This window comes from Salvelinus fontinalis, chromosome 30 (assembly GCF_029448725.1).
Source record: "Salvelinus fontinalis isolate EN_2023a chromosome 30, ASM2944872v1, whole genome shotgun sequence".
Lineage (NCBI taxonomy): Eukaryota > Metazoa > Chordata > Actinopteri > Salmoniformes > Salmonidae > Salvelinus > Salvelinus fontinalis.
This window is the reverse complement of record NC_074694.1, coordinates 37,634,408-37,660,624: the sequence shown is the minus strand read 5'-3', so window position 1 is coordinate 37,660,624 and position 26,217 is coordinate 37,634,408. Positions and strand designations below refer to the sequence as shown.

Below are 26,217 nucleotides of genomic sequence, written 5' to 3'. Positions count from 1 at the left end.
GTTTCGTCTACGTCGTTTTCTTGTTTTGTATTTTTGAAAGTGTTTTGTTTTTCGTGTTGCCATTATCGTTATAAATAAAAAGATGGCTTATTTCCCTCAAGCTGCATTTTGGTCTGAAGATCCTTCTCTCCTCACCTCGTCCGAGGATGAGGAGAGAGACAGCCGTTACATTCTCATTCAGGCGAAACTGGCAAGGCAAGGCTCGCGGTACTGTAAGACGGGAAGCTGGAGTTGATTGTCGTTGATTAGTAATGTCTGACCTGTGTCTAGCAATTCCGGTCGGTACATCCAATCCCCTTGGGTTGGACCTTGGCAGTATTCTTCTCCCCTATTGGCTGAGCAGTGGCATACAGGCGGTCCGGCTCCCGAACCATACAGAGGGAGCAGCCGGACAGTGTGTAGAGCAGCCAAGCTGGATGTGTACACTGGGCTAGTGTGTGACTTTACTAGATGTGTATAGTTCAACTGTCAACATTCGTGTAGTCAAGAGTTAGGATTTTCAGAACAGTAACGAACACCAGGTTTTTTTTCCCAAAATCTTTTTATTCCCTCTGTGAAATTTTCGTCAAAACATATCAAGAGAAATACAGTTTAAAAAAAAAAACACAACAATATCAGCAGTAACAAAAACAACTACAAAACTACGGTAATCTGTGACACCCACTTTTCTATCTGATTGAGGTGGGTACTCTGTGCAAGGACGTTAGTGGAGTATAAGAACAAACGTGATGGCAATAATCAGTTTCACTGAGAGCGAAGTGTCTTTTTGACTCATACATAAGGAAAACATTTGAATACAAAAGAGTAACAGGGTGCTAAAATATGTCTGTATTGCCCTGGATGCATTTGAGTTCCCAGAGGGTTCGGCGTGGGCCTCACAGGCCTCTGTAGTTTGAAGTGGGGGGGGGGGGGGGCACTAGTAGTTACAGGTTCTATGGTAGGGTGTGGATCCAGACACACCATCCCGGTTTAAGTCCGTGGTTTTAAACACTGAGAACCAGCTCGTGGTTGCTGAGAGGTCAAGGGTCAATATCCTCGGGGACGACGGTGAGCATGATGTCCTCGTTCCCCCGCCGGACCACCATTCGCAGCGTGTCGTCCCTCTTGATAGAGCTGCTGACATCACTGGCCGAGGTGATTCGCTGGCTGTTGATGGTGATTATGACGTCACTCTCCTGCAGACCACCTCTGTGGAGAGGAGAGAGGAGTTAGGAGCATGTAGCAACAAAGAAATGTGCTTTACTGATATAAAGTAGAGTACGTAGGACTCTCTAAGAAGTGTATACCATTAGGTTTCAACCCACAGAATATAAATAGACCCTCTTACGTCTGTGAGGAAAGAGTTTTCCCTATTCCAAAAAAAGCTAAATGAACTTACAAAGGCAGTAACATTCTTTTTAGACACTGTGAGAAACAAAATCTGACCATAGTCTATGAGAAATCTAAGCGCCCTCGTTACCACAAATACCCATCAGACAAAAGGAAAGCCATTAATTTCCTTCAGCAGGAGACTGCTGCCTCAGCACAAATGATTTTATGTGGCCACAAAAAATATACAAAGACAGTGCATTCTGTAGGAGTGAGTAACCTAGATATCATGCTGTAGGAGTGAGTAACCTCCCTATCATGCTGTTTATGTGGTCATGAAATGCTAATTCATTGTGCTATGAGGCCAGTCTATTTTTAAGACCAGAGGACAAGGACCTCCAAGCAACCTTTAAGAGACTAGAAGAGACTACAGCGTCTGCATGCTTCCTATCCGAAACAGTTTGTGCGTATAGTATGACAATTTGTAATGTTTTTGTTCATTTTGGTCTTCGGCAAGATGTTTTCCGGGTGTTGGTGCACACAAAACATTTTCTCAATGCAAGACAAAGTTCGGGAGCCGAAGCCTACACCCTGTCGTCGGTCAATGGTCAACAATGGTAATGTGTTTGTGTAATTCAATGATTGTAAGACTGGAAGCTGGAGTTGATTTTTTATATATTTTTTAAATTTTACCCCCTTTTCTCCCCAATTGCGTGGTATCCAATTGTTAGTAGTTACTATCTTGTCTCATCGCTACAACTCCCGTATGGACTCGGGAGAGACGAAGGTCGAAAGCCATGCGCCCTCCAAAACACAACCCAACCAAGCCGCACTGCTTCTTAACACAGCGCGCATCCAACCCGGAAGCCAGCCGCACCAAGGTGTCGGAGGAAACACCGTGCACCTGGCGACCTTGGTTAGCGCGCACTGCGCCCGGCCCGCCACAGGAGGCGCTGGTGCACGATGAGACAAGGATATCCCTACCGGCCAAACCCTTCCCTAACCCGGACGACGCTAGGCCAATTGTGCGTCGCCCCACGAACCTCCCGGTCGCGGCTGGCTGTGACAGAGCCTGGGCGCTAACCCAGAGTCTCTGGTGGCACAGCTAGCGCTGCGATACAGTGCCCTAGACCACTGCGCCACCCGGGAGGCTGTTGACTCATTTTAATGCACATTTTTTTCACTTGAGAAATATTGCACGGAACATCTTAGATGTCAAATTGAATGACTAAGGTCTCCTCTGCAAAAATGTAAAAATGAATGACAGATTTCTGACTACGGCATCTCAAGATGGACAAACAGTGCCAGCCGAACCGAAGCATGCGGAAGCCTTTAGCCAACTACCAAAGGAGTCCTCAATGACGACTTGAACTGTTGGCTCACGTTTGTACTGATTTGAGTCGTTCCACAGACTTCTGGTTCAGCTCTCAGTAAACTACTACTTACGTCTCAGCTGGTGTTTTTGGGATGACCTCGATGACATATGCCCCTGAGGTAACATCAGGGAAGTCTGATGTTCTCTCCTTCAGCTCCTTTGCAAGCCTATGACCCAATGAAAATAGAGAGATAAGTGTTTAATGTGCCAGAAGTATTTGGAAGAATTGAATTCACAAGATGAACCTGGCTGGCTGAAACTTACGTTGGAGTGAGAGTCATCATCCTCACACCGATATACTTCTTCTTTGGTAATAATTTACCTAAAGAAAAGAGGATACATACTGCATAAGCATTATCAAGATGATAATCATTGAACATGTAATATGCAGTACCTGATCAAAGCCATGGGTGTGAACCTTTAGATAGGTCTAGCACAATGTCCGTATAGTCGTCTAACCAACAATAACCCTAAAAGTACAAATAAGTTGTCATAAGCGTCTTAATACATGCCTTTTATGAGTGGGGCGGTTTCAACTTTATTTTCAAGTAGATAGAAATAACCCAATAGCAGTCTAAACCATTTGTTTTTTTAAACGGGGGTGTCACCAAAGCTGAGTTGTATTCATTAGGCATGTCGTAGGTTATTTTCAAATGCGCATTAATGTATGACGCATTGCAATCTCAAAACCTTAAATAAAAAAATTCAAAAGACAATTATGACAACACCTTTGGCAAGTTAAATGACAATGAATTGTTACCTAAATATCCATAATCGTCACAGTCCTACCTTTAGATTGTCTGCCGTGGGACTCGGCCAAGAACTGACGGATCTTGTCTGAGGGGATGGCGAAGGAGATTCCTGCTGTCACCTTCAGTGTGTTGATCCCAATCACCTCTCCGTCCTGAAGACAGGAACAACACGCACACACACACACACACACACACACACACACACACACACACACACACACACACACACACACACACACACACACACACACACACACACACACACACACACACACACACACACACACACACACACACACACACACACACACACACACACACACACACACACACACACACAGAGGTCTCTTAGTCTAGTCCCACTTTCACTCTAACAGCTCATTTAGCTCCACTGATATGTATTTAATGCCACGTTTTCAAATAAAACCTACTAAACGCTGCTTTTGAGGAAACATAGGTCTTTACTTATGTGGATAAAAACAATGGTGCTATCACTAAATGCTGTAACGTGTAACTGCATTCATATAGCCTTATCTATCCCCCTTCGGAGGCGTCTTTATTCAAATACATCCCCCAGACGTCTTATAGATTTACATGAAACATATTCTAAGAGATGCAATCCTCATCAATAACAAATGATATCTTACCAGATTGACCAGGGGTCCGCCAGAGTTCCCATACTGAAAAGGAACAGCATTCAGGTTAAAGGGATGATCAGATGGTAGATCTATACTTCCTTCCTGTGTAATGGGGAAAATAAGGAGGAGCTACTGTTGTGTGTTCCACAACTAAATGCCATGTGCTTATATAGATCACAGCTGTGTGTGTGTGTGTGTGTGTGTGTGTGTGTGTGTGTGTGTGTGTGTGTGTGTGTGTGTGTGTGTGTGTGTGTGTGTGTGTATGTCAGGGTGTGTGTGTGTGTGTGTGTGTGTGTGTGTGTCTGTCTGTCTGATGATGTGTACGTATCACTCACGTTGATGATAGCGTCCGTCTGGATGTATTCCATATCAGAGTTCCTCAGGCCCAGCTCCTTGCCTCCTCTTTGGGTGGTGCTGACAATACCTGTGGTGACCGTGTTCTGCAGGGAGAAGGGGCTGCCGATGGCCACCACGAACTCACCAGGCCTGAGGTCAGCTGAACGACCCAGCAGCAGCACCGGCAGCTTCATCTAAACAAAGGGACACGGGACTCAGATCAGTCAAGGTGTTCACATAGATTTCATCCTGTGATCGTCACAAAAAAAAGGGGGACAAAGAAACATATTGCATGTAGAAATGTACTGTGCGCTCTGAACAGAAACAATGCGTACGGTATCTACGGTAACAAGACCACCCCTCTTTGGAGACACACCTGAAGTGCCTATGCTACATTCTGTTTGTTTATGTACCACAGAAATAGCCCAGCGCCAGTTGAAATACATATGGGAGGTCAACATAAAGTTCCACAAAAATCTATCAAAAGGAAGTTGTGATGCCTGAAGCTATGATGTGCCGTGACGTCGGCGCACTCTGCATGCTTTCTGAAAACATATCAAGACAGTGAACCAACACTTCATCCATCTCAATGGCACAATCTACAATGGACAAAATCCATTAACAACGCCAGGAGAATGGATTGGAGTTCTACGGTTGGATCTATGGTAGGTCGTGGCTAGGTTACACCAGACCTTCATATTAATAGGACAGGGCAGCGGGGTCAGGGAACTTTGCGATGAGGATACAGTCACAGTATATGAGAAGAGGAACCATTGCCCCCCCCCCCCCCCCCCCCAGACACCCTGGGCTCAGTGCTCCAGGAATCCAGACCTGACATCCAGACCTGACACAGGAATAGCAGGCCGCTCTCTGGCCGACAGCCCTAAGCACTCTACCAGATGGGCTGGAAGTCGGATAAACGAACACATTCCAGGAAGGGGGTCAGGTGGATGGAATGGGACTGGGAGGAATGGCTTTTGGCACATGGTGACATGTCTGCCAATGTGTCTTTCTGCCACCCATCTGTCACACTGTCACACTTACTGGGTTACAGAGTCTAGGATTTGTTTTTTACATACACACAGTGAGATAATACTATAGTACTACTATAAGAGTACTATAATACTACTGTATATTTGGAGTTGGACAGTTTTGTCTGTGTTGATGTTACACACATACTGTAAGATACCGTACACACACACAGTCATACACCATCTAGCACAGGCCATCTTAGTGAATTAGTATCATACACAAGGCTGGAATCCGAGTTTCCTGTGGGACCCACTGCGGATGTGGCCTGGCCATCACTTGATCAAGATTCCACTTCCTAAACATTTCCTAGTAATTCCTCAAATGAGTCCATGAAAACAGTAAATGACAAGAAACAAAATGACAGTAGTACACTTGAGATCCAGCCAGGTATAGATCAGGACCATAGAACTCCCAAGATAATGGCATCTGAATACAAGTTTGAAAAGATACAGTGTCTCAGGATTATATCTACCTCCGGAGGCAAACGACTCACGTATAGTACAGTACCGTGCGCTGTATACTTCAATCTGCAGAGTCTTAAGGTACCTGGTGCATATCGCTCTAGTCTAGTGAGGACGAGGGCTTTGAGTGCCACTGTTTTCTCCAGGCGGCGAGAGACAGACTGACAGACAGGAAGTGTTTTGCAATCCACGGTGTTGTACTCACAGATGCATTATCAGACCACACGTCTCCCCTCCTCCATCCACCTCCAACCCTTCCACTCCCCTCTACCCTCCTCCATCATCCCCCTTCATCCGCTCGAGACAGCTGGCCCCCCCCCCAGTCCCAACAAGCACCCAACGCAATGAACTCAATCCACCCACAGATCAGTCTAACTGTTACTGTGAAGACGTGCAGAGGCTCGCCTCTCGCAAACATCCTGTAAAATACCCTCCATGTACTGTAAGGAATTACCTTGGAAAATAAAATACTAACTGCGGTTGTGAGATGCAATTATGAAATATTTGCTTGCAAGGTGAGGGGAAGGCTACACATGGTCTGTCTTTGGTTCTGTCTCAAATGACACCCTATTCCCTATAGTGCCCATAGGGCTCTGGTCAAAAGTAGTGCACTATATAGCGAATGCAGGGATGCAGGGCAGCAAAACTACTTGTCTGTCCTTGAGTATTAAATTGAGTAACCGGACCCGAGACTTATCGCTGGTGCACATGTGCATTTTTTCCTAATGTTTTTGAGCTCCCTTGTTAGTAGGGAACCTCGGTCAACTCTCAGTGACTGGGATTACATTTGCTGCTGAGGCTGATACAGTGCCCGTGTGGAATGGTGAGAGACAGGTCTGTGTGTGCCAGTGGAAATGACCAGGCTGTCAGGGGGGGGGGGGGGGGGATAAATACAGGGGGGTCAGGGGACAATGGCCAATGGCTAGACTGCGGGGGGCTGCAGGGGGAGTGTCAGATATGGGAGTCTTCTGCAGAAAGAGAGCCATTAGTCAATGCTGCTGTCTGTTGCTGCTAAGGTGATTGACGAGGCACCTGTTGGCAAAGTGTGTGTGTGTTTGTGTGTGAGCTTGGTCTGTCAGGCCTGGACGTGTTTGTGTTTGTATCTATGTGTCTGGACCTGAGCCAATGGGGACTGAACAGTCAGACCACCAACAGAGTTACTGTAGATTGATTTGCTCAGTGCTGATTAATGCCGAAATTAAATATAAAAGACACAATTAAGCAATAAGGCACCTCGGGGGAGTGGTATATGGCCAATATACCATGGCTAAGGGCTGTTCTTATGCACGATACAACGCAGATTGCCTGGATACAGCCCTTAGCCGTGGTATATTGGCCAAATACTGTACCACAAACCCCCAAGGTGCCTTATTGCTATTATAAGCTGGTTACCAACGTAATTAGAGCAGTAAAAATACATGTTTTGTCATACCCATGGTATACTGTCTGATTTACCACGGCTGTCAGCCAATCAGCATTCAGGGCTCGAACCACCCAGTTTATAATATACTATAAATAATAGACTACAGGACTGTGATTGCCAATAAAAGCAAAGAGTGTTATACACATATAATAAATCCAGAACTGCATGTTAAATATTGTCTATCGTCAAATTGTTTGCAAACATTCCAAAAAGTACCTTTTGAAAAGCAGCTTGTGTTTCCATTTGGGATGAACAACACAGTAAAGCTGTCAAGGAGCTAGTGTACACCCTGTTTTATCCCAGATTTACCCGTTTGTTTTCAAGGTCAATCACACATCCTTTTGGAAAACTCATTCTGCTACTGCTACGTTCTCCTGCCAGGAAAGGGAGGACCTTACTTTTCCTCCCTTATCATAATTACTTCTAGCTGTGCGCACTCACGCGCTCGTGTTCTGGACGTCAGATTGCTTGCTTAGCGAGTACCACTTCCACCGCCAATGCGGTTCATACCTGGTTCGAACTCGGGACCTCTGCTTTGCTAACATACGGGACTGCCCTCCTTGCCCACGTTCCAACGGCTTGAGCCACTCAAAAGGCCACAATTAGATGGCTCCATCTGCGACATTTCAAGCTAGCTGTGGAGTGAGCTTACGGTACGTTCTTAAGTCCGTTACACATGCAAACACAGTCCATTGTCAGACTTTATCAGAGACAAACGCTAAAAACTCTTCAGAAGTGGATTTATGATGTCGAAACTTGCTGTTGCAAACCACATAAAAAAGTCACACGCTATTGAGCAGCATCTAGGGATAAGCCAGGGGCCTGAGAGGATTGACAGCAAGGTGGCACAAAAAGAAGCCTGCCATGCTCCAGACACACCCCTCAAACACGCACACACACACACGCACGTGCACACTCTACACAATATTCTGTCTCTGCTTGCATACAGGCCAGTAGAGACTATCTATTTTATCTGCTAAGGCCACAGCTGAGTGTACAGTGTTCCCACAGCCCCCCCCCCCCTCTCTCTCTCTCCTTGTGTGGCTCTCCAGTCTGGCAAACACCTTTTCCACTTCCTCTAGTGTAAAAACCCTTCCTGTCCCCAGGCAAGAGCTGTTCTTCACATTGAGACGATCATGCATGGTGAGGGCTTCCTCTGAAAATAAGATTGAAGTCTGTCATAACTCTATTAGTCCACAGGACCCGTCTGTGACTGACCTGGACAAGGTTCCTAAGGGGTTACGCAGGTCTGGCTGTCTCCTGTCTGAGGAAAGCCAAATGGGAAAATGGCCTAACTTCAAGAAATGGGGCCATTGGACTTGGCACAGACCATAGCAAGGATGAGCATCTGAAGTGATTCATCATTTCCCTCTTTCTGCTGATGTGATCTTTCCTCAAACCAACTTTCAACCGATGACAAATGCTCTCCGAGGCTGCTGAAAAGGGGAAAAACAAAACACACACACACTCACTCACACACTTATATAACCCATTCCAATAAAGGCTCATCAATCCCAGATTTTGACTAGAATATCAATTTTCAGTCCAGGCAGATGGAAAAGCCTGTGACTGGCTGTTCCTAGATCAGGGACAAGGTCAGTAAATCCCATTCAAACACTCAGACTCTGAGTTTACGTTTTCAGGACCCGACTCTGTTTGTTGCTCTCAACTGTTTGTTGCTATGGACTTAGCAGTTCTAGACAAACTTACCACGTCACTTTTTCTTTCCAGTTAATAAGAGATACAGCAAATCCCTCCAGACAGATGTCACTGAGGCCTTAAACAGTACGACACAAAATCTCCCAGACATTTGCAATCGGGGAATCTTTTTCCTGAAACCTTCATGTCCCTGAGGGTGCAACACAGCCCCAAAGACATCATTCAGAGCCAAGAGAGAAACACAAGCCTGGGAACGCCAGCGTCCGGCGGAGGCATGTATTGGGTCTTTCATCTCTGTTCCACACCACTAGAGCTTGCCTCTCTTGTGTCCAACAGACTCCACTCCAAATGAATGACACATATGTTACAAATGTCCTCTTAAGTAGAGTGCGGGCTTTACCCTGGTTTCGAAGTCTTACCGCACGCCATGGAGAGAGATGGATGTTAAGGGTTCCACACGAGATGGACAAGACAGAACCACGGAAAGAATGCTAGGATGAGGCACTCCGACTGAGCGATGACTTTGTTGATGCCAGTGTCACAAAAAAATAAATATCCATCTCTCTCTTTGAACTTGTTTGATTGGCACACATTGACTAGGTGGATACAACCACAGGTATGAGTCTGCCTATGGGCTGGGATGGGCTGGGCCCTTCTCTTCTCTGTGGTTTGGATTAGTCATGGTCGAATAGAAAACATGAGTTGGCGCACACCCAGAGAAAATGATTTGATGTAAACTCCCAGTCATTTATTTGGTAAATCACCAACGTTTCGGCATCACTGTGCTTGTAACAGTCCTGACCTGTTTTATGTTGTTTTTTATGTGTTTATGGTCAGGGCATGTGTTTTGGGTGGGCAGTCTATGTTATCTGTTTCTATGTTGGTTTCGGTTTGCCTGGTATGGCTCTTGATTAGAGGCAGGTGGTTTGCATTTTCCTCTAATCAAGAGTCATATTTAGGTAGGGCATTTTCACTGCTGGTTTGTGGGTGATTGTCTCTGGTGATGTCTTCGTTTGTGTTCGATATATTCACTTTTGGAGCTGTTGGGCTGTTCGTATGTTTCGATGTCCGTTCCTGTTCGTGAGTTTACGTTTGTCTATGTAAGTTTATGTTCAGGTTCCGTTGTACGTCGTTTTGTTATTTTGTAAGTTTTGAAAGTGTTTGTTTTCGTGTCATCAGTTTTCGTTATTAATAAATAAAGATGGCATATTTCCCGGACTCCGCATTTTGGTCAGAAGATCCTTCTCTCCTCACCTCTTCCGAGGATGAGGAGAGCGACAGCTATGACAGTGCTTTAGAATTACTGGGAGTTTATACATAGAGTGTGCGACTCTATTCTTTTTTATAGCTTATCGGATTAGTCAGGAACATGGAAAAAAAGTGTAGCAGGATAAAGACAACATCTGCTGGATGGAGAGACAACTGTATGGTAGAGGTTTAACAGCTGTTTAGTGTTACCTAAAACTTGTTTACTTTATCCATGTTTTCGATTGATTCACCATACTCCGCCATCTGTGTGGGGCTGCTGAGACGAATCTGTCTCTGTCAAGACGATTCAACAAAGTTTCTCAACGGGGTCTTCAGACCAACCGTATCTTAACTTGATGTCTGTAAAATCTCTCATTGACATCAACGAATGATTGATGTGAAAACGTTAGTTACGTAAACGCACGCAAATTTCAAGTTAGAATTCAGGCTGTCATTGTCAACAGTAGCAGTGTAACAGAGGGTTAACTCTGGCCACAGAGTTGGACAACATCACTTTGCTGACCAGCGGAAACAAGCTCTTCGTAACCATTATCTAATATTAATGCATACAGTAATACGCCTCCACCTGTGAACCACATGGCACCAGGCTCTTTCTCTTTACAGTACATCTGACTACTCAACGGCCTTCATATAAACAGGTCTGGTTTATTTGAGACTATTTCAGGTGAAGATCACACCTCTTAAGGATCAGACCCTTTATTTCAATTTTCGCCTAAAATGACATACCCAAATCTAACTGCCTGTAGCTCAGGACTCGAAGCAAGGATATGCATATTCTTGGTACCATTTGAAAGCAAACACTTTGAAGTTTGTGGAAATGTGAAATGAATGTAGGAGAATATAACATATTAGATCTGTTCCATCATCTTTGAAATGCAAGAGAAAGGTCATAATGCATTATTCCAGTTTAGGTGCAATTTAGCAGTGTGTGTGTGTGTGTGTGTGTGCAAAGTTTTAGACTGATCCAATGATCCATTGCATTCCTGTTAAAAATGTTGTGTCATGGCTGCCAAAATGTCCCTAATTGGTTTATTGATACATTGTCATGTTCATAACTGTGCACTCTCCACAAACAATAGCATGGTGTTCTTTCACTGTAATAGCCACTGTAAATTGGACAGTGCAGTTAGATTAACAGCGATCCTCTAAAGGTTTTAAGAAGGAAAGGTAGAAGAGTCCTTTGACATATGTGAAGCAGTGGTATCCCATGTACTGCTACTGCACAGAGAGCTCAAGGCAGTTCATTCAGTATGATGTGTAATGCCCTCCAGATGGTGGTTATGTAGCACAGTTAGGGACCCTATCCTCCTGGATGCAGGAAGCACGGCCCCAGGAAATGTTCTGTGCTGTACAGATCCGGGGAAATGAAAAGGACAGTTGAGGGCCCCTTCAATTATATGTTAATGTAGATGTTTGATTAACGAGCATGGTAACAATATACTCTAATGGATGCAGTTCTTGATGGCATTGAGGGACTACAATCAATGGCCTTTTGTGCCCATAGAATACAAGTTGGACGATTACCAAATCTAGACTAGAATCAATGGCCCTTTGTGCCCATAGAATCCATGTTGGACGATTACCAAATCTAGACTAGAATTTCTGCTGAACAAAGACACCGCGCAGACATGAAGAACGGAAGGATTTTCAAAAAGTACAAACTTTTATGATGGTAAGAGGGCATAATATTGGCCGAGGCGTCGTGCAGAAGACGAAGTACTAATACTACAAGGGAGACACTACATCGCAGGTCTGTTTTTGTGTGAACGGTCTTCCAATGACACAGCGCAGAAGATCACATGAACCACATAAAAACCCAGCCACCACAACAACAGAGAGCCATCGCCAGAAAAACAAAGGCTTCTCTTGTTGTGTGGACTATGATTAACCACGGCACTCCTGTAGTTTGACAGAACTGTACACAGCATTTGGAAGTGACTCATCCATAGGAATTCACTTAGTGACATTTACACATGGACACATTTCCCCAACCAGTATTTATTATAGTCTGCTTGATGTTCGTTCTTTCCTCAGGAATGAGTGACTTTGGCAAGGTTCCCTGTAACCTTATGTACTGTACCTATCTGTCCTCCATAGAGAACTCCAACAGTACGACAGCTATCAAATCTATCACGTAACAGTCTATGTACTATACATGTTTTCCCTCTGATATCAGCCTTAGCTCGACTCTCCTGCCTCTCCAACCTTCGTCCCACTGTGGTCATGTATTAAGATTAGTGAACTTCCTCAGCCGAGTCCCAAGGGCCATAATTATACAGTGTGCAGATAGCATCACTGAAAATATTTATGCATTTCCGGAAAACATGTTTCATCATTGTCAATAGGCTATGCAATGGAGGACTATAATTTGTGCTAAAGAGGATCAGTTGTTTAACACTGATGTCCAGGCTTCCTCTAAAGTTCACGGAGACCGAGACATGTACAGGATATACAGTGCCTTGCAAAAGTATGCATCCCTTTGCCGTTTTTCCTATTTTGTTACATTACAACCTGTAATTTAAATGAATTTTTATTTAGATTTCATGTAATGGACATACACAAAATAGTCCAAATTGGTGAAGTGAAATGAAAAAAATTACTTGTTTCAAAAAAATGTAAGAAATTAAAAACAGAAAAGGGGTGTGTGCATATGTATTCACCCCCTTTGCTATGAAGCCCCTAAATAAGATCTGGTGTAACCAATTACCTTCAGAAGTCACATGATTAATTAAATAAAGTCCAACTGTGTGCAATCTAAGTGTCACATGATCTGTCACATGATCTCAGTATATATACACCTGTTCTGAAAGGCCCCAGAGTCTGCACCACCACTAAGCAAGGGGCACCATGAAGACCAAGGAGCTCTAAGTACAGATCAGGGATGGGTTATACATTTTGTTTCCCGAAACTTTGAACATCCCACGGAGCACCATTAAATCCATTATAAAAAAATGGAAAGAATATGGCACCACAACAAACCTGCCAAGAGAGGGCCGCCCACCAAAACTCATGGATCAGGCAAGGAACGCGTTAATCAGAGAGGCAACCAAGAGACCAAAGATAAGCCTGAAGAAGCTGCAAAGCTCCACAGCGGAGATTGGAGTATCTGTCCATAGGACCACTTTAAGCCGTACACTCCACAGAGCTGGGCTTTATGGAAGTGGCCAGAAAAAAGCCATTGCTTAAAGAAAAAAATAAGCAAACACGTTCGCCAAAAGGCATGTGGGAGACTCCCCAAATATGGAAGAAGGTACTCTGGTTAGATGAGACTAAAATTGATATTTTTGGCCATCAAGGAAAACGCTATGTCTGGCACAAACCCAACACCTCTCATCACCCCGAGAACATCATCCCCACAGTGAAGCACGGTGGTGGCAGCATCATGATGTGTGGATGTTTTTCATCGGCAAGGACTGGGAAACTGGTCAGAATGGAAGGAATGATGGATGGAGCTAAATACAGGGAAATTCTTTAGTCTTCAGTCTTCCAGAGATTTGAGACTGGGACGGAGGTTCACCTTCCAGCAGGACAATGACCCTAAGCATACTGCTAAAACAACACTTGAGTGGTCTAAAGGGAAACATTTAAATGTCTTGGAATGGCCTAGTGAAAGCCCAGACCTCAATCCAATTGAGAATCTGTGGTATGACTTAAATATTGCTGTACACCAGCAGGAACCCATCTAACTTGAAGGAGCTGGAGCAGTTTTGCCTTGAAGAATGGGCAAAAATCCCAGTGGCTAGTTGTGCCAAGCATATAGAGAAATATCCCAAGAGACCTGCAGCTTTAATTGCAGCAAAAGGTGGTGCTACAAAGTATTTACTTTGGGGGGGTAAATAGTTATGCATGCTCAAGTTCAGTTTTTTGTCATATTTCTTGTTTTTTTCAAAATTAAAAGTAAAAAAGGTAAATCAAATGATACAAACCCCCAAAAATCTTTTTAATTCCAGGTTGTAAGGCAACAAAATAGCAAATATGCAGAGGGGGGTGAATCATTTCACAATGCACTGTATTCCAGGCAATCCATACAATTATAATACGGTAACAGCAACACCTAGCTCTTACTGTATCGTCAACCATCTAGGGTTATTAAAGTCAAGACAAGAGAGAGTTCCAGCTTTCTGTTTGCACATGCCCAGAAGGTGTAGGACCTCAACAGCCATGCAGACTAAAGAGAACACTGGCGATTAGCACCGCCATGACCCAGATCCACTCAGCCATTTAGTCCGTCAGTCACTAAGCAGCGAGAGACACAGAGAAGCATAGTCATGTCCTTGTTGCCAACAGGAGACTGCCTGTCCATTGACGCCGCCGAAGCTTGCGCAGACTCATCCTCTGACGTGATGGAAAGAGGAGCAGCGAGCAAACTAAGGCACACGCAGATACCCGTCCAGCAGGGTGCGTCTGTGTGGCTCCGGCGCCGCTTTAAGGACGATCCGCAGGCTAGCTACCACCGTGGCCCAAGTGGACACAGACCTGCAGCCGCCATTACACCAACGCCATTACCTCTTTCCACCTCGTGCTCCAGGACAGGGTCAGGGAGTTTGGTCACTCCGTCTGGAAGGGGTCAGTCAGTCCTTGGGTTCTCTCCTAATGGTTCTTTCTGTGTTTATGGTGGGGTTATTACAGTGTAATTGTCATTTAATGACATTCAACAATTTAGGTCTCTAAGGGTCAGATGTTATCTGGAACTTACAGGCCTCCAGAACTAATACTGTACTGAGAACAGTGGAACAGTTCCTAACTATTAAAGAGACCTGAAGTCATTATGGGAGAAGAAAAAACACACTGTCCATGCTCAGACTTGAAAAAAAACTTTCAGAAGAGGGTTTATTATGTTGAATCTTGCAGTTGCCACATAAAAAGTGACAAGCTATCGAGCAGCATCCAGGAATAAGCCAGAGGCCTGAGAGGATTGACAGCAAGGTGGCACAGAAAGAAGCCTGCCATGCTCCGGACACACACCCACACATACACATGCACGCACGTATAACACATGGGGATGTGTGAAACTTACTCTGCAGCCTGAAGTGTACCCACTTGCACCAGCAAATAGCTAGCTTTTCGTGTGGTGCCGACTGGTAATACACTTCAGGAGGGCGGTAGCGTGTGCTAGCAAGGCTAAAAACAGTAAATTCCATCTAAATCATAGCACAAAAAGACCCTCCTGCTCTTGAATGTTTTTCACCGTTTTTACAATTAATAATGTTCGTTGCTGAGGCGCCCTACATCAACAATCCCGCCATGCTAATATATTAAACCTGGCCTGCTCCAAGAATATTATGAAGACCATTTTTTCATGCAGGAATTTGTCGGCCATAAATAAATGAATCCCGTCTGTGTTGGCAGATGAAAGACTATCTAAAAAAGACTTATGATATTTGTCTACTCCATTAATAGCCGCTCTTAATCTCTCCATTGCATTCCTGTTCTCTGGCACCATCTCAGAGAAAGAGATGGAGAGGGAGAGGGCAAGAGAGGGAGAGGGCAAGTGCGCGAGCGAGATCAAGATGGCGAGCTAGATAGGAAAGGAGGGAGTTAAAGAGAGAGAGAAAAGCGAGGTTGAGGTCAACAGAAGAGCTTGTAAAAAAAATAAAAAAATAAGCACCAGTGCATTCAGAGATGGCTGGAGAAGAGAGAGAGGTAAGAGGCCATACCGGGGTGTCGATCTTGATGAGGGCAATGTCGGCCTTCTCGTCCACGTCTGTGATCTTGGCGTCGAAGGTGGCGCCACTCTTCAGCTCCACCTTCACCCGGTGCTTATTGGCCACCACGTGGGCGTTGGTCACAATCAAGCCGTCCTCTGACACCACGAAGCCAGAGCCGCTGGCGACCGCCACCTCACGCTTAGAGAACACCATCCTGGGGAGAGGACAGACAGGAGACAGAGTGTGAGACAGGAGGACAGAGGGTGAGACAGGGAGACACAGGGTGAGACAGAGAGTGATGGTGAGACAGAGAGACAAGGTGAGACGGGGGGACAGAGGGTGAGACAGGGAGACAGCGGGTGAGACAGAGAGACAAGGTGAGACAGGGGGATAGAGGGTGAGACAGAGAGACAAGGTGAGACGTGGGGACAGAGGGTGAGACAGGGAGACAGCGGGTGAGACAGAGAGACAAGGTGAGACAGGGGGACAGAGGGTGAGACAGGGAGACAGCGGGTGAGACAGAGAGACAAGGTGAGACAGGGGGACAGAGGGTGAGACGGGGAAACGGGCCAACAGGGAAACATTATTTATCTGTTTGCACCTAAAACACGTACAAGTAGAAGAACTGTTCTGCAAAATGTGTAAGTCCACATGTTCATGAGGAGACCACATGCTACTACTGCCAAACATACACCGGGATTTTGCTCACCGCAATACCTCTTGAAGATCACTTGAACAAATGACCTGATGATGTATTTATTAACAGGAGGGCCGGGGAGCATGTTTGTCTCCTTATGGCTACAACAGGATCCACTTTGTCAGGCTGACAACTATGTGCACAGCTGTGCAAGGCAGGAGATCTGGCCTGACATCTACAGTACTAAATATAGGTATTTATATGTCTAACACTCCCTCCACCGCAATATAATTGATTAGGGTAATAGTTGGTAACTTTGTTGTCATAAGTTTTACTGGGAAAAACAGTATCAGATACCTGAGCCCGTATTCACAAAGTGTCTCAGAGTATAGCAGTGCTGATCTAGGATCAGTTGTGACTTCTAAATGATAATGAATAAGATACGGAGGACCTAATCCTTGATCAGCATTCGAACTTGGAGACGCTTTATGAATACGGCCCAGATACCTGTAAATCTACTGTGGTCAGTGTGTGTGTGTGTGTGTGTGTGTGTGTGTGTGTGTGTGTGTGTGTGTGTGTGTGTGTGTGTGTGTGTGTGTGTGTGTGTGTGTGTGTGTGTGTGTGTGTGTGTGTGTGTGTGTGTGTGTGTGTGTGTGTAGTAGGGGAGGTCCTTACTTGCGGTACAGTTCAATATGAACCACAGCGGGAGCGATCTTCTCCACCACATCAGCGATGAAGTTATATCTGTGGCGCAGACTGTCTGGATAATCCTGGCCTGAGAAAAAATTCCAGAAACACACTATTAACATATCATCAAATACATACGGGGGAATTAGTTCAGGGTTATACCATGTTTCCACAAGCCCTGGAATGAGAGGGTATCTCATACAAGCCCTGAAATGAGAGCATATGTCATTTCTGGGGGGGAAATTATTATTTTGGCTTGGACTGGACCAGTCCACAGTATCTATCTGTATAAAATGTTTGTTCAAAGTCTGAGCACTAAACTATATATAGATATACACTGCATTCAGAAAGTATTTAGACTTTTAGTATTTAGAAATGTTTGCACATTTATAAAAAATGCATATATAGAAATACCTTATTTACATAAGTATTCAGACCCTTTGCTATGCGACTCGAAATTGAGCTCAGTTGCATCCTGTTTCCATTGATCATCCTTGAGATGTTTCTCCAACTTGATTGGAGTCCACTTGTGGTAAATTCAATTGATTGGACATGATTTGGAAAGGCACACACCTATCTCTAGAAGGTCGCACAGTTGACAGTGCATGTCAGAGCAAAAACCAGGCCATGGGGTCGAAGGAATTGTCTGTAGAACTCCGAGACAGGATTGTGTCGAGGCACAGATCTGGGGAAAGGTACCAAAACATTTCTGCATCATTGAATATCCCCAAGAACACAGTGGCCTCCATCATTCTTAAATGGAAGAAGTTTGGAACCACCAAGACTGGCTGCTCGGTCAAACTAAGCAATCAGAGGAGAAGGGCCTTGGTCAGGGAGGTGACCAAGAACCCGATGGTCACTCTGACAGAGCTCCAGAGTTCCTATGTGGAGATGGGAGAACCTTCCAGAAGGACAACCATCTCTGCTACACTCCACCAATCAGGCCTTTATGGTAGAGTGGCCAGACGGAAACCATTCTTCAGTAAAAGGCACATGACAGCCTGCTTGGAGTTTGCCAAAAGGCACCTAAAGGACTCTCAGACCATGAGAAACAAGATTCTCTGGTCTGATGAAACCAAGATTGAACACTTTGGCCTGAATGCCAAGCGTCATATCTACAGGAAACGTGGCATCATCCCTACTGTGAAGCATGGTGGTGGCAGCATCATGCTGTGGGGATGTTTTCAGTGGCAGGGACTGGGAGACTAGCCAGGATCGAGGGAAAGATGAACGTAGCAAAGTACAGAGAGATCCTTGATGAAAAGCTTGCTCCAGAGCGCTCAAGACCTCAGACTGGGGCGAAGGTTCACCTTCAAACAGGACAACGACCCTAAGCACACAGCCAAGACAACTCAGGAATGGCTTCGGGACAAGTCTCTGAATGTCCTTGAGTGATAATGCCAAGAGTGTGCAGAGCTGCATCAAGGCAAAGGGAGGCTACTTTAAAGAATCTAGAATATAAAATATAAATATACTGTTTTGGTTACTACATGATTCCATATGTGTTATTTCATAGTTTTGATGTCTTCACTATTATTCTACAATGAAAAACCCTTGAATGAGTGGTGTGTCCAAACTTTTGACTGGTACTGTATATACAGTTGTAGTCAGAAGTTTACATACACCTTAGCCAAATACATTTAAACTCAGTTTTTTCACAACTCCTGACATTTAATCCCAGTAAAAATTCCCTGTCTTAGTTCATTTAGGATCACCCCTTTATTTTAAGAATGTGAAATGTCAGAATAATAGTACAGAGAATTATTTATTTCAGCTTGTATTTTATCACATTCAGCTTTTATTATTTTATCACATTCAGCTTTTATCACATTCCCAGTGGGTCAGAAGTTTACATACACTCAATTAGTATTTGGTAGCATTGCCTTTAAATTGTTTAACTTGGGTCAAACGTTTCGGGTAGCCTTCCACAAGCTTCCCACAATAAGTTGGGTGAATTTTGGCCCATTCCTCCTGACAGAGCTGGTGTAACTGAGTCAGGTTTGTAGGCCTCCGTGCTCGCACACGCTTTTTCAGTTCTGCAAACAAATGTTCTATTGAACTGAGGTCAGAGCTTTGTTGCCCTTAAGACATTTTGCCACAATTTTGGAAGTATGCTTGGGGTCATTATCCATTTGGAAGACCCATTTGCGACCAAGCTTTAACTTCCTGACTGATGTCTTGAGATGTTGCTTCAATATATCCACATAATTTTCCTACCTCCTGATGCCATCCATTTTGTGAAGTGCACCAGTACCTCCTGCAGCAAAGCACCCCCATAACATGATGCTGCCACCCCCGTTCTTCACGGTTGGGATGGTGTTCTTCGGCTTGCAAGCATTTTTCCTCCAAAACATAACGAAGGTCATTATGGCCAAACAGTTTCACCAGACCAGAGGACATTTCTCCAAAAGTACGATCTTTGTCCCCATGTGCAGTTGCAAACTGTAGTTTGGCTTTTTTATGGCGGTTTTAGAGCCGTGGCTTCTTCCTTGCTGAGCGGCCTTTCAGGTTATGTTGATATAGGACTCGTTTTACTGTGGATATTGATACCTTTGTACCTGTTTGCTCCAGGATCTTCCCAAGGTCCTTTGCTGTTGTTCTGGGATTGATTTGCACTTTTCGCATCAAAGTACGTGAAACTCTAAAAGACAGAAACGTGTCTCCTTCCTGAGCGGTATGACGGCTGCGTGGTCCCATCGTGTTTATACTTGCATACTATTGTTTGTACAGATGAACGTGGTACCTTCAGGCGTTTGGAAATTGCTCCCAAGGATGAACCAGACCTGTGGAGGTCTACAATTGTTTTTCTGAGGTCTTGGCTGATTTCTTTAGATTTTCCCAAGATGTCAAGCAAAGGTGCACTGAGTTTGAAGGTAGGCCTTGAAATACATCCACAGGTACACCTTCAATTGACTCAAATGATGTCAATTAGCCTATCAGAAGCTTCTAAAGCCCTGACATAATTTTCTGGAATCTTTCAAGCTGTTTAAAGGCACAGTCAATTTAGTGTATGTAAACTTCTGACCCACTGGAATTGTGATACAGTGAATTACAAGTGAAACAATCTGTCTGTAAACAATTGTTGGAAAAAATTACATGTGTCATGCACAAAGTAGATGTCCTAACCGACTTGCCAAAACTATAGTTTGTTAACAAGAAATTTGTGGAGTGGTTGAATAACGAGTTTTAATGACTCCAACCTAAGTGTATGTAAATGTCTGACTTCAACTGTATATCCCATACTGTATACTCTATAATATGTAAGAGATCATCAACAGGGGCTATGCGTTCTCTGGAAAACAATGAATAAAGTGGAAGGTGTGTTCCACGACGCGCTAGTGGAGTGGAACTGACCTTCTATGGAGTTGCATTATTTTCCAGAGAACACACAGAGCCACGCTAGAAATGTGTTCAGCATCCACCGAAGTAGCTAGCAAGTTTACTAGATAGCTACAGTAGTTGCCATGGTAACCAAACAAACAGACTTGCTATTTTAGCTAACCAAGCCATCAGTCCTGGCATGCCATTATGAAATTCGAATTCAACCAATTATGTTATCAATTCGAATTTTGCTCTAAAAAGTAGCTCAAACATAGGACACGTACGAATGAACTGTAGCCATTGAATTATACCACGCAAATATATTGTGCGTTATAGGGAAATAATGCACGCTCTATAATGCCTTTCAAGCCAATCAGAAACAAGTATTCAACCATGCCATTGTATAAACAACCGTTAAGTGCGCATTTGGCCTCCTATCATCACTATATCACTATATAAACAACTCGATTGATGACATCCACAAGGGTAGTGTGACTGACAGAATCCAGATCAATCTGAAACAGGGAAATTGGAAGATTCGCTTTGACGCTAGATATTGTACAGCATGGTCAGTCTTCTGATCTCCTCACTGAGCTTATAAAACTCAGGAAGTGACTCAAATCTGAACTTGTATAACCAAAACACTTTATTTTAACTTGCACAACTTTGGTTCGGTAACAGCTGCAGCGCATGCAAAAACGTTTGCAATTACCCCTTTTCCTTTGGTTATTCATCTCTTCCACTTGGATCTGTGTCGGTTCAGTTAACGAATATCTCCAGGCCTATACTCCATTTCCTCCTTCTAATAAATAGCACCTTTCCAACCCACCTCGGAAACTGATGAAAGAGTTCTTTTAAAACCCCTATTTGGTGTGGTTTGGTCTCACACAACCTATGATAGGCTAAACATAATGCATTGCAGATGGGCTGAACTGAGCTCTCCCAATCACCCCCAACCACAACAACAGAGACAGTCACACGGACACCTACACTCTAAGAAAAAAGGGTTACAAAAGGGTCCTTCGGGCTGTAACCACAGGAGAATCCTTTTTTGGTTCCAGGGAGAACTTGTTTTGGTTCCACGTAGAAGCGTTTTGGATTCCATGTAGAACCCTCTGTGGAAAGGGTCCTACAAGGGACCCAAAACGGTTCTACCTGGAACCAAAAGGGTTCTACATGGAATCAAAAAGGGTTCTTCAAAAGGTTCTCTTATGGCGACAGCCAAAGAACCATTTTAGGTTCTAAATAGCACTAGATAGCGCCAGACACAATGCTGGATGATGCGTAGACATTCTCCTTGCTCTGCATTGTGGTGTATTAGCTTCTGGCAACATGGTATCCATCCAACAGGTCCTAACAGCTCCATTAATATTATCTCATTCTAAGGAGTTTCACAGACCTAAAAAAATTCCCTCGACCCGACCTGCAGATAGAGACATGCACTCTGGCATGCCATGTAAAATGGCCTTTAATCAAATCACATAAAAATACCTTTTTATAAAGATCAAAGAATATGCTGTAAATTGAGGACTTTCTTAATCACTATGAGTCACACCATCTCTTTGGTGCAAATGAAAGCCTACAGCATGATTGAACAGACACACAGGCAGGTTGGGAAATAGATATACAGAAGTAGTATTGTGGCATGTTGTTTTGACTCCAGTTAGCTAAACATAATGGAATTATCATCCAAGATAAACATATTTTGTGGATGATATGCGAGAGGAATCAGAAAACTCTTGACACACACGCGCGAAAACAGACTCACACACACGCACGCACGTACTCACGCACGCACGCACGCACGCACGCACGCACGCACGCACGCACGCACGCACGCACGCACGCACACACACACACACACACACACACACACACACACACACACACACACACACACACACACACACACACACACACACACCAAATTTAAATCACGTAGAGAGAGAAAATAATATCCCACTACCCTTACAGATGTGGGTTTCTCTGCCTAGCAGATCTCTTGAATATAGGGCATGGCCAGTCTATTTTTGCCCACTGAAGTGCCCATCAGTTATACTGTATGACACTGACACTTGGCTTGGCTGTCTGGCCGCATGGGTCCCTCTCATATCACACTCTCTGAGTGAAGTGAGAACATAGAAAGACAGAGGCTGGCAGGAAGGGTAATTGTAATGACCTAATACTGTAGATATGGTCTAAGACAACTGTGTGGAATAAATCTACTTTAACAAGTTATTTTTCATTTCCAACGGTCTGCATGTTTGAGGGATTTCTTGCAGAATCTGTGAGTCTATTGAAATACTACCACGATTCGCAATAGATCAAAACCTCTGCTGGGCTAACGTTGTGCCCTTGTCCTTGAAACAACGCTTGTCAATCAATCAATCAATCAATCAATCACCCATCCATCCCTGCCCATTCATGTGACCAGCGTGTCCATGCCTGCACGTGGGCATTCTAGTCAAGCATCCACTGTTATTCCCATGATGCTCTTGACACCAGTGGTTTCTACGTTTTTCCATGCGGAAGCTGCCCCTCTCCCTCGACTGAACGCACTGGGTAGCAGGCTGCATTTCAGTCTGGACCATCTGACTACCTTCAGATCACCCTTCAGCTCTTCAGAGTCTGGGCGATGGTCTTTCACTGTCAGATGGTCTGTCACAGCAATCTCCATCGTGTCACTCAAACAGAGAACAGAGCATCATCAAGAGAAATAAATAAAGAGGTATTAACTAAGTATTAGTTAACTTAGCTACCAATTAAATAAAACAAAACTAAACCAATTTGATTTGAACCAACTAAATCTGTTGTGTACAAAACACGTTATGGTGGGAGATTTTATTCACATTTCTTTCCATTCAAAAGGTATTAAGTCACCAGCCCAGTGAACTTTCTACCTACAGTGTTTCGTTGATCTTGTATCCATGTCTGTCAGTCACACGTACTGTACAAATGCGAAACGAGTCACCTCGTGAAGAAATGGGTTGACAAAACAGGGCTCTATGACTGTAGAATTTGACCTAGATCTGGATCCATCTGGTACAAGTTATACAATCTACTGACTCCATCAGGACCAGATGCTATGACATCACAGGTGGAAGCAGCTCATGTGACTCAGAGACCTTCCAGATCTTTGGCTTGGCTGAAACTCCTGGAGACCTCACTCAGCTCTGAGCGGTCCTGTGCTCGGTTGTTGAGTGAAACAGCTATTTTTGGGGTGGTGAGGTAAACTCATATCAAGGTAAGCCAGTCCTCTGACCTGAAGGGGGGAAACAGAGTCCTAGAATCTGGGACGGAGTTTTGTGTTCAAGAGTTAGGAGAGGGAGGAGAAGGAGGAGGAAGAGGATGAAAATGAGGGAGAGGAGGAGGAGGGAGTGAAGAGCGGGGAGCAGGAGTTGGATACTCAAATGTTCAGACAGGGGCTGAGCTGAGATTTCACCTTCCTGTGCTCTGTCGTCTGTCTAATCTGATAGGGCTCAAGTTATAACAGAGAGGCTCTACTGTAGCTACTGATCTAGGTGTGAATGGTGTGTTCACAGCTGTGTGTGTGTGTGCGTGTGTGTGTGTGTGTGTGTGTGTGTGTGTGTGTGTGTGTTTTCTCGATATATACCTCAAGGCCAAGCATCACAACTATACACATCGGCAGAAAGCCAGTATTTATTTACACTGCATACACCAAGTTCCCAAGAAAGTCCGATTTCAAAACGGTTTTGACCCTGTATTAATATAATAAAATGTGACTTTGGAATGAAAGGCCTCTGGCGTAAGATGCACTTAACTGACGTACTGAAGTGCTGAGAGCTAATGTTTGCAGCCAGCTTTGTGCCAACTCAGATCAAACTATCTGCATGTGGAGCCCTACAAGTCACTTAATTAGTCAAAACAGCCATGAAGGCACACCACTGACATGTCAATCAAACTGCATTAAAATGTATTATTAACCAACAACTTAAGATATTTTTTTAGACACGATATCATTAACATCACTTATCTCCTTGTGAAAAACATTTCAACATACTAAAGCTCTGTCTAGTTTGACTGGTAGGCTACTGTTACATGTCTTGGGTGTGATTGTGATACATTCGACAAACTGGCTCTACCACTGGGTCCAAACTGCTCTACGCCACTGTGAAACAGATCCCTTTGAACCTTCATATTTACAGTCATTTCATTTCATTTCTTTGCAACATATTATTTAGGGAGCATAATTTACCGCAGACCAATTCACTGGATAATATCATCTCCATTTGGTTGAGGCCTACACCCTTTACACATTATGGTTTTGCGCACAATATCGTACATGCTTGCTGATGGGTCTACCAAAACATACAGTGATTTTGATACATTATGTTGAATTCCAACATTGACACATACCTTTGCTACAGGTTCCTCTCTGTATGAAGATGATCGGTGGCTGCTGAAGCTTCAGAGCCCGGTTACTCAATCTCTTCAGTTCGCAGATGTTTCGGTAGGACACCCCGTCACTGCCGCACACCGGGTCCGCACCTTTGCAGACGCACACACCGTTTTTGCCCCGACGCCTTACAGTGGCGGACACCCCAATTCCGTCCGATATCGAGCAGTCCATGCCCTCTCCGCACTCCGGGTCCCCTAGTCTCCCCGTGCCGCCGCATACCTCACCTTCTCCGTGCGCACAGACCGGACAGCAGTCGCATTGGTCAAGGATATCGCCGGCCATACAGTCCGCAGGGATCGGGGGACATAGAAATTTGTCACATTTATCTGGACAGCCGATGACATATCGCTTGGCTCTTGACTCGCAAACTAAAGGAGCAAGAAGAAAAGTTGCGCAGAAGACGGACCAAAACATTGTTCAATATTAAAGTATCTAAAAATGTACAAAGTTGCCACAAAACTACTCTTTAAACTTTACGACTTTCTACAAATTTTTTTTTTGATCTGCATAAATAAACGTTACATACATTTGCAAATAAATGTCAGACGTTATTCACTAAATTGAGCTTTGTTGGTCTACTGCTGTCAGTCGACAAAGATGCTCTAACTCGCTCTGTGAGGCTGCTGTGTGAGGTTCCAGAGTTTATAAAGGCAACTGGCACGTTGTGGCAATATAAACAAGACAGGCGATTGGTGGACTCTTCTGATGTGCAGAGGGTGCAGTATGCGTGCCTCCTCCACCCACCCCCTTACAAACACAATGTCAGAGTGTTACGGAGTTCATTTCAAACTGCGTATACTGTTCTATGTTCCTATAGGATACATTGCTTCATTCAGTTGAGCAAAGAGAATATGTCAATACACTTTTGCTCTTGTAGTAGCATAAGCCTACCCTTCAATTTCCACTGTGTATAATTGAGTAGGCCTACTATAGATTCAGTTACTGCACTGGACAAGGCCTAATTATTGTTGTGCTGCAAGTAAAAGACGCCAGAAGCAACTCCATGCCTGTTGATCATTGACATTTCCATTGCCTGACTATCAATGTTAAACAAACTGGTTACGTAAAAACAAAAGCCACCATATGCTTGGTGCAGTTGTCAACAAAATGCATACAATCCTCTGAAGTTGAATTTACAGCAGGAAAAGTGATGGAATGAATTGAATGCAAAGGTTATCGCAGTTCAGTTTTAAACGTTCAGGGTTGCATCCCTTTGTTTTTGGGGTTGATGGTCTGGGTAGGGGCCAGGCA

General features: G+C 44.3%; 1 protein-coding gene across 2 annotated transcripts; it reads right to left on the bottom strand.

The window, feature by feature from the left end:
* Positions 1–905: 905 nt before the first annotated feature.
* On the bottom strand, positions 906–25,616 carry LOC129829161 (serine protease HTRA1B-like). Of its 2 annotated transcripts, none has more exons than XM_055890747.1 (9): positions 24,924–25,616; positions 17,214–17,313; positions 15,911–16,115; positions 4,409–4,603; positions 4,083–4,175; positions 3,473–3,587; positions 2,948–3,005; positions 2,755–2,850; positions 906–1,188 (listed from the first exon to the last, which is right to left on the bottom strand). In XM_055890747.1, exons 1-9 carry the CDS (start codon positions 25,378–25,380, stop codon positions 1,020–1,022), a joined length of 1,488 nt encoding a protein of 495 aa, XP_055746722.1. In that variant the 5' UTR covers positions 25,381–25,616; the 3' UTR covers positions 906–1,019. The 2 variants fall into 2 exon arrangements, with proteins under 2 accessions (XP_055746722.1, XP_055746723.1); XM_055890748.1 differs by having other exon boundaries at positions 4,083–4,115; positions 24,924–25,614.
* Positions 25,617–26,217: the final 601 nt, after the last annotated feature.

Coding starts and splice junctions, on each gene's coding strand:
- LOC129829161 (XM_055890747.1), bottom strand. CDS start 25,380: ATGTTTTGGTCCGTCTTCTGCGCAACTTTTCTTCTTGCTCCTTTAGTT. Junction 4,604..15,910: donor TCATCAAGATCGACACCCCG/GTATGGCCTCTT, acceptor CCCTTTGTTTAG/ATGAAGCTGCCGGTGCTGCT. Junction 4,176..4,408: donor AGACGGACGCTATCATCAAC/GTGAGTGATACG, acceptor CCCATTACACAG/GAAGGAAGTATAGATCTACC.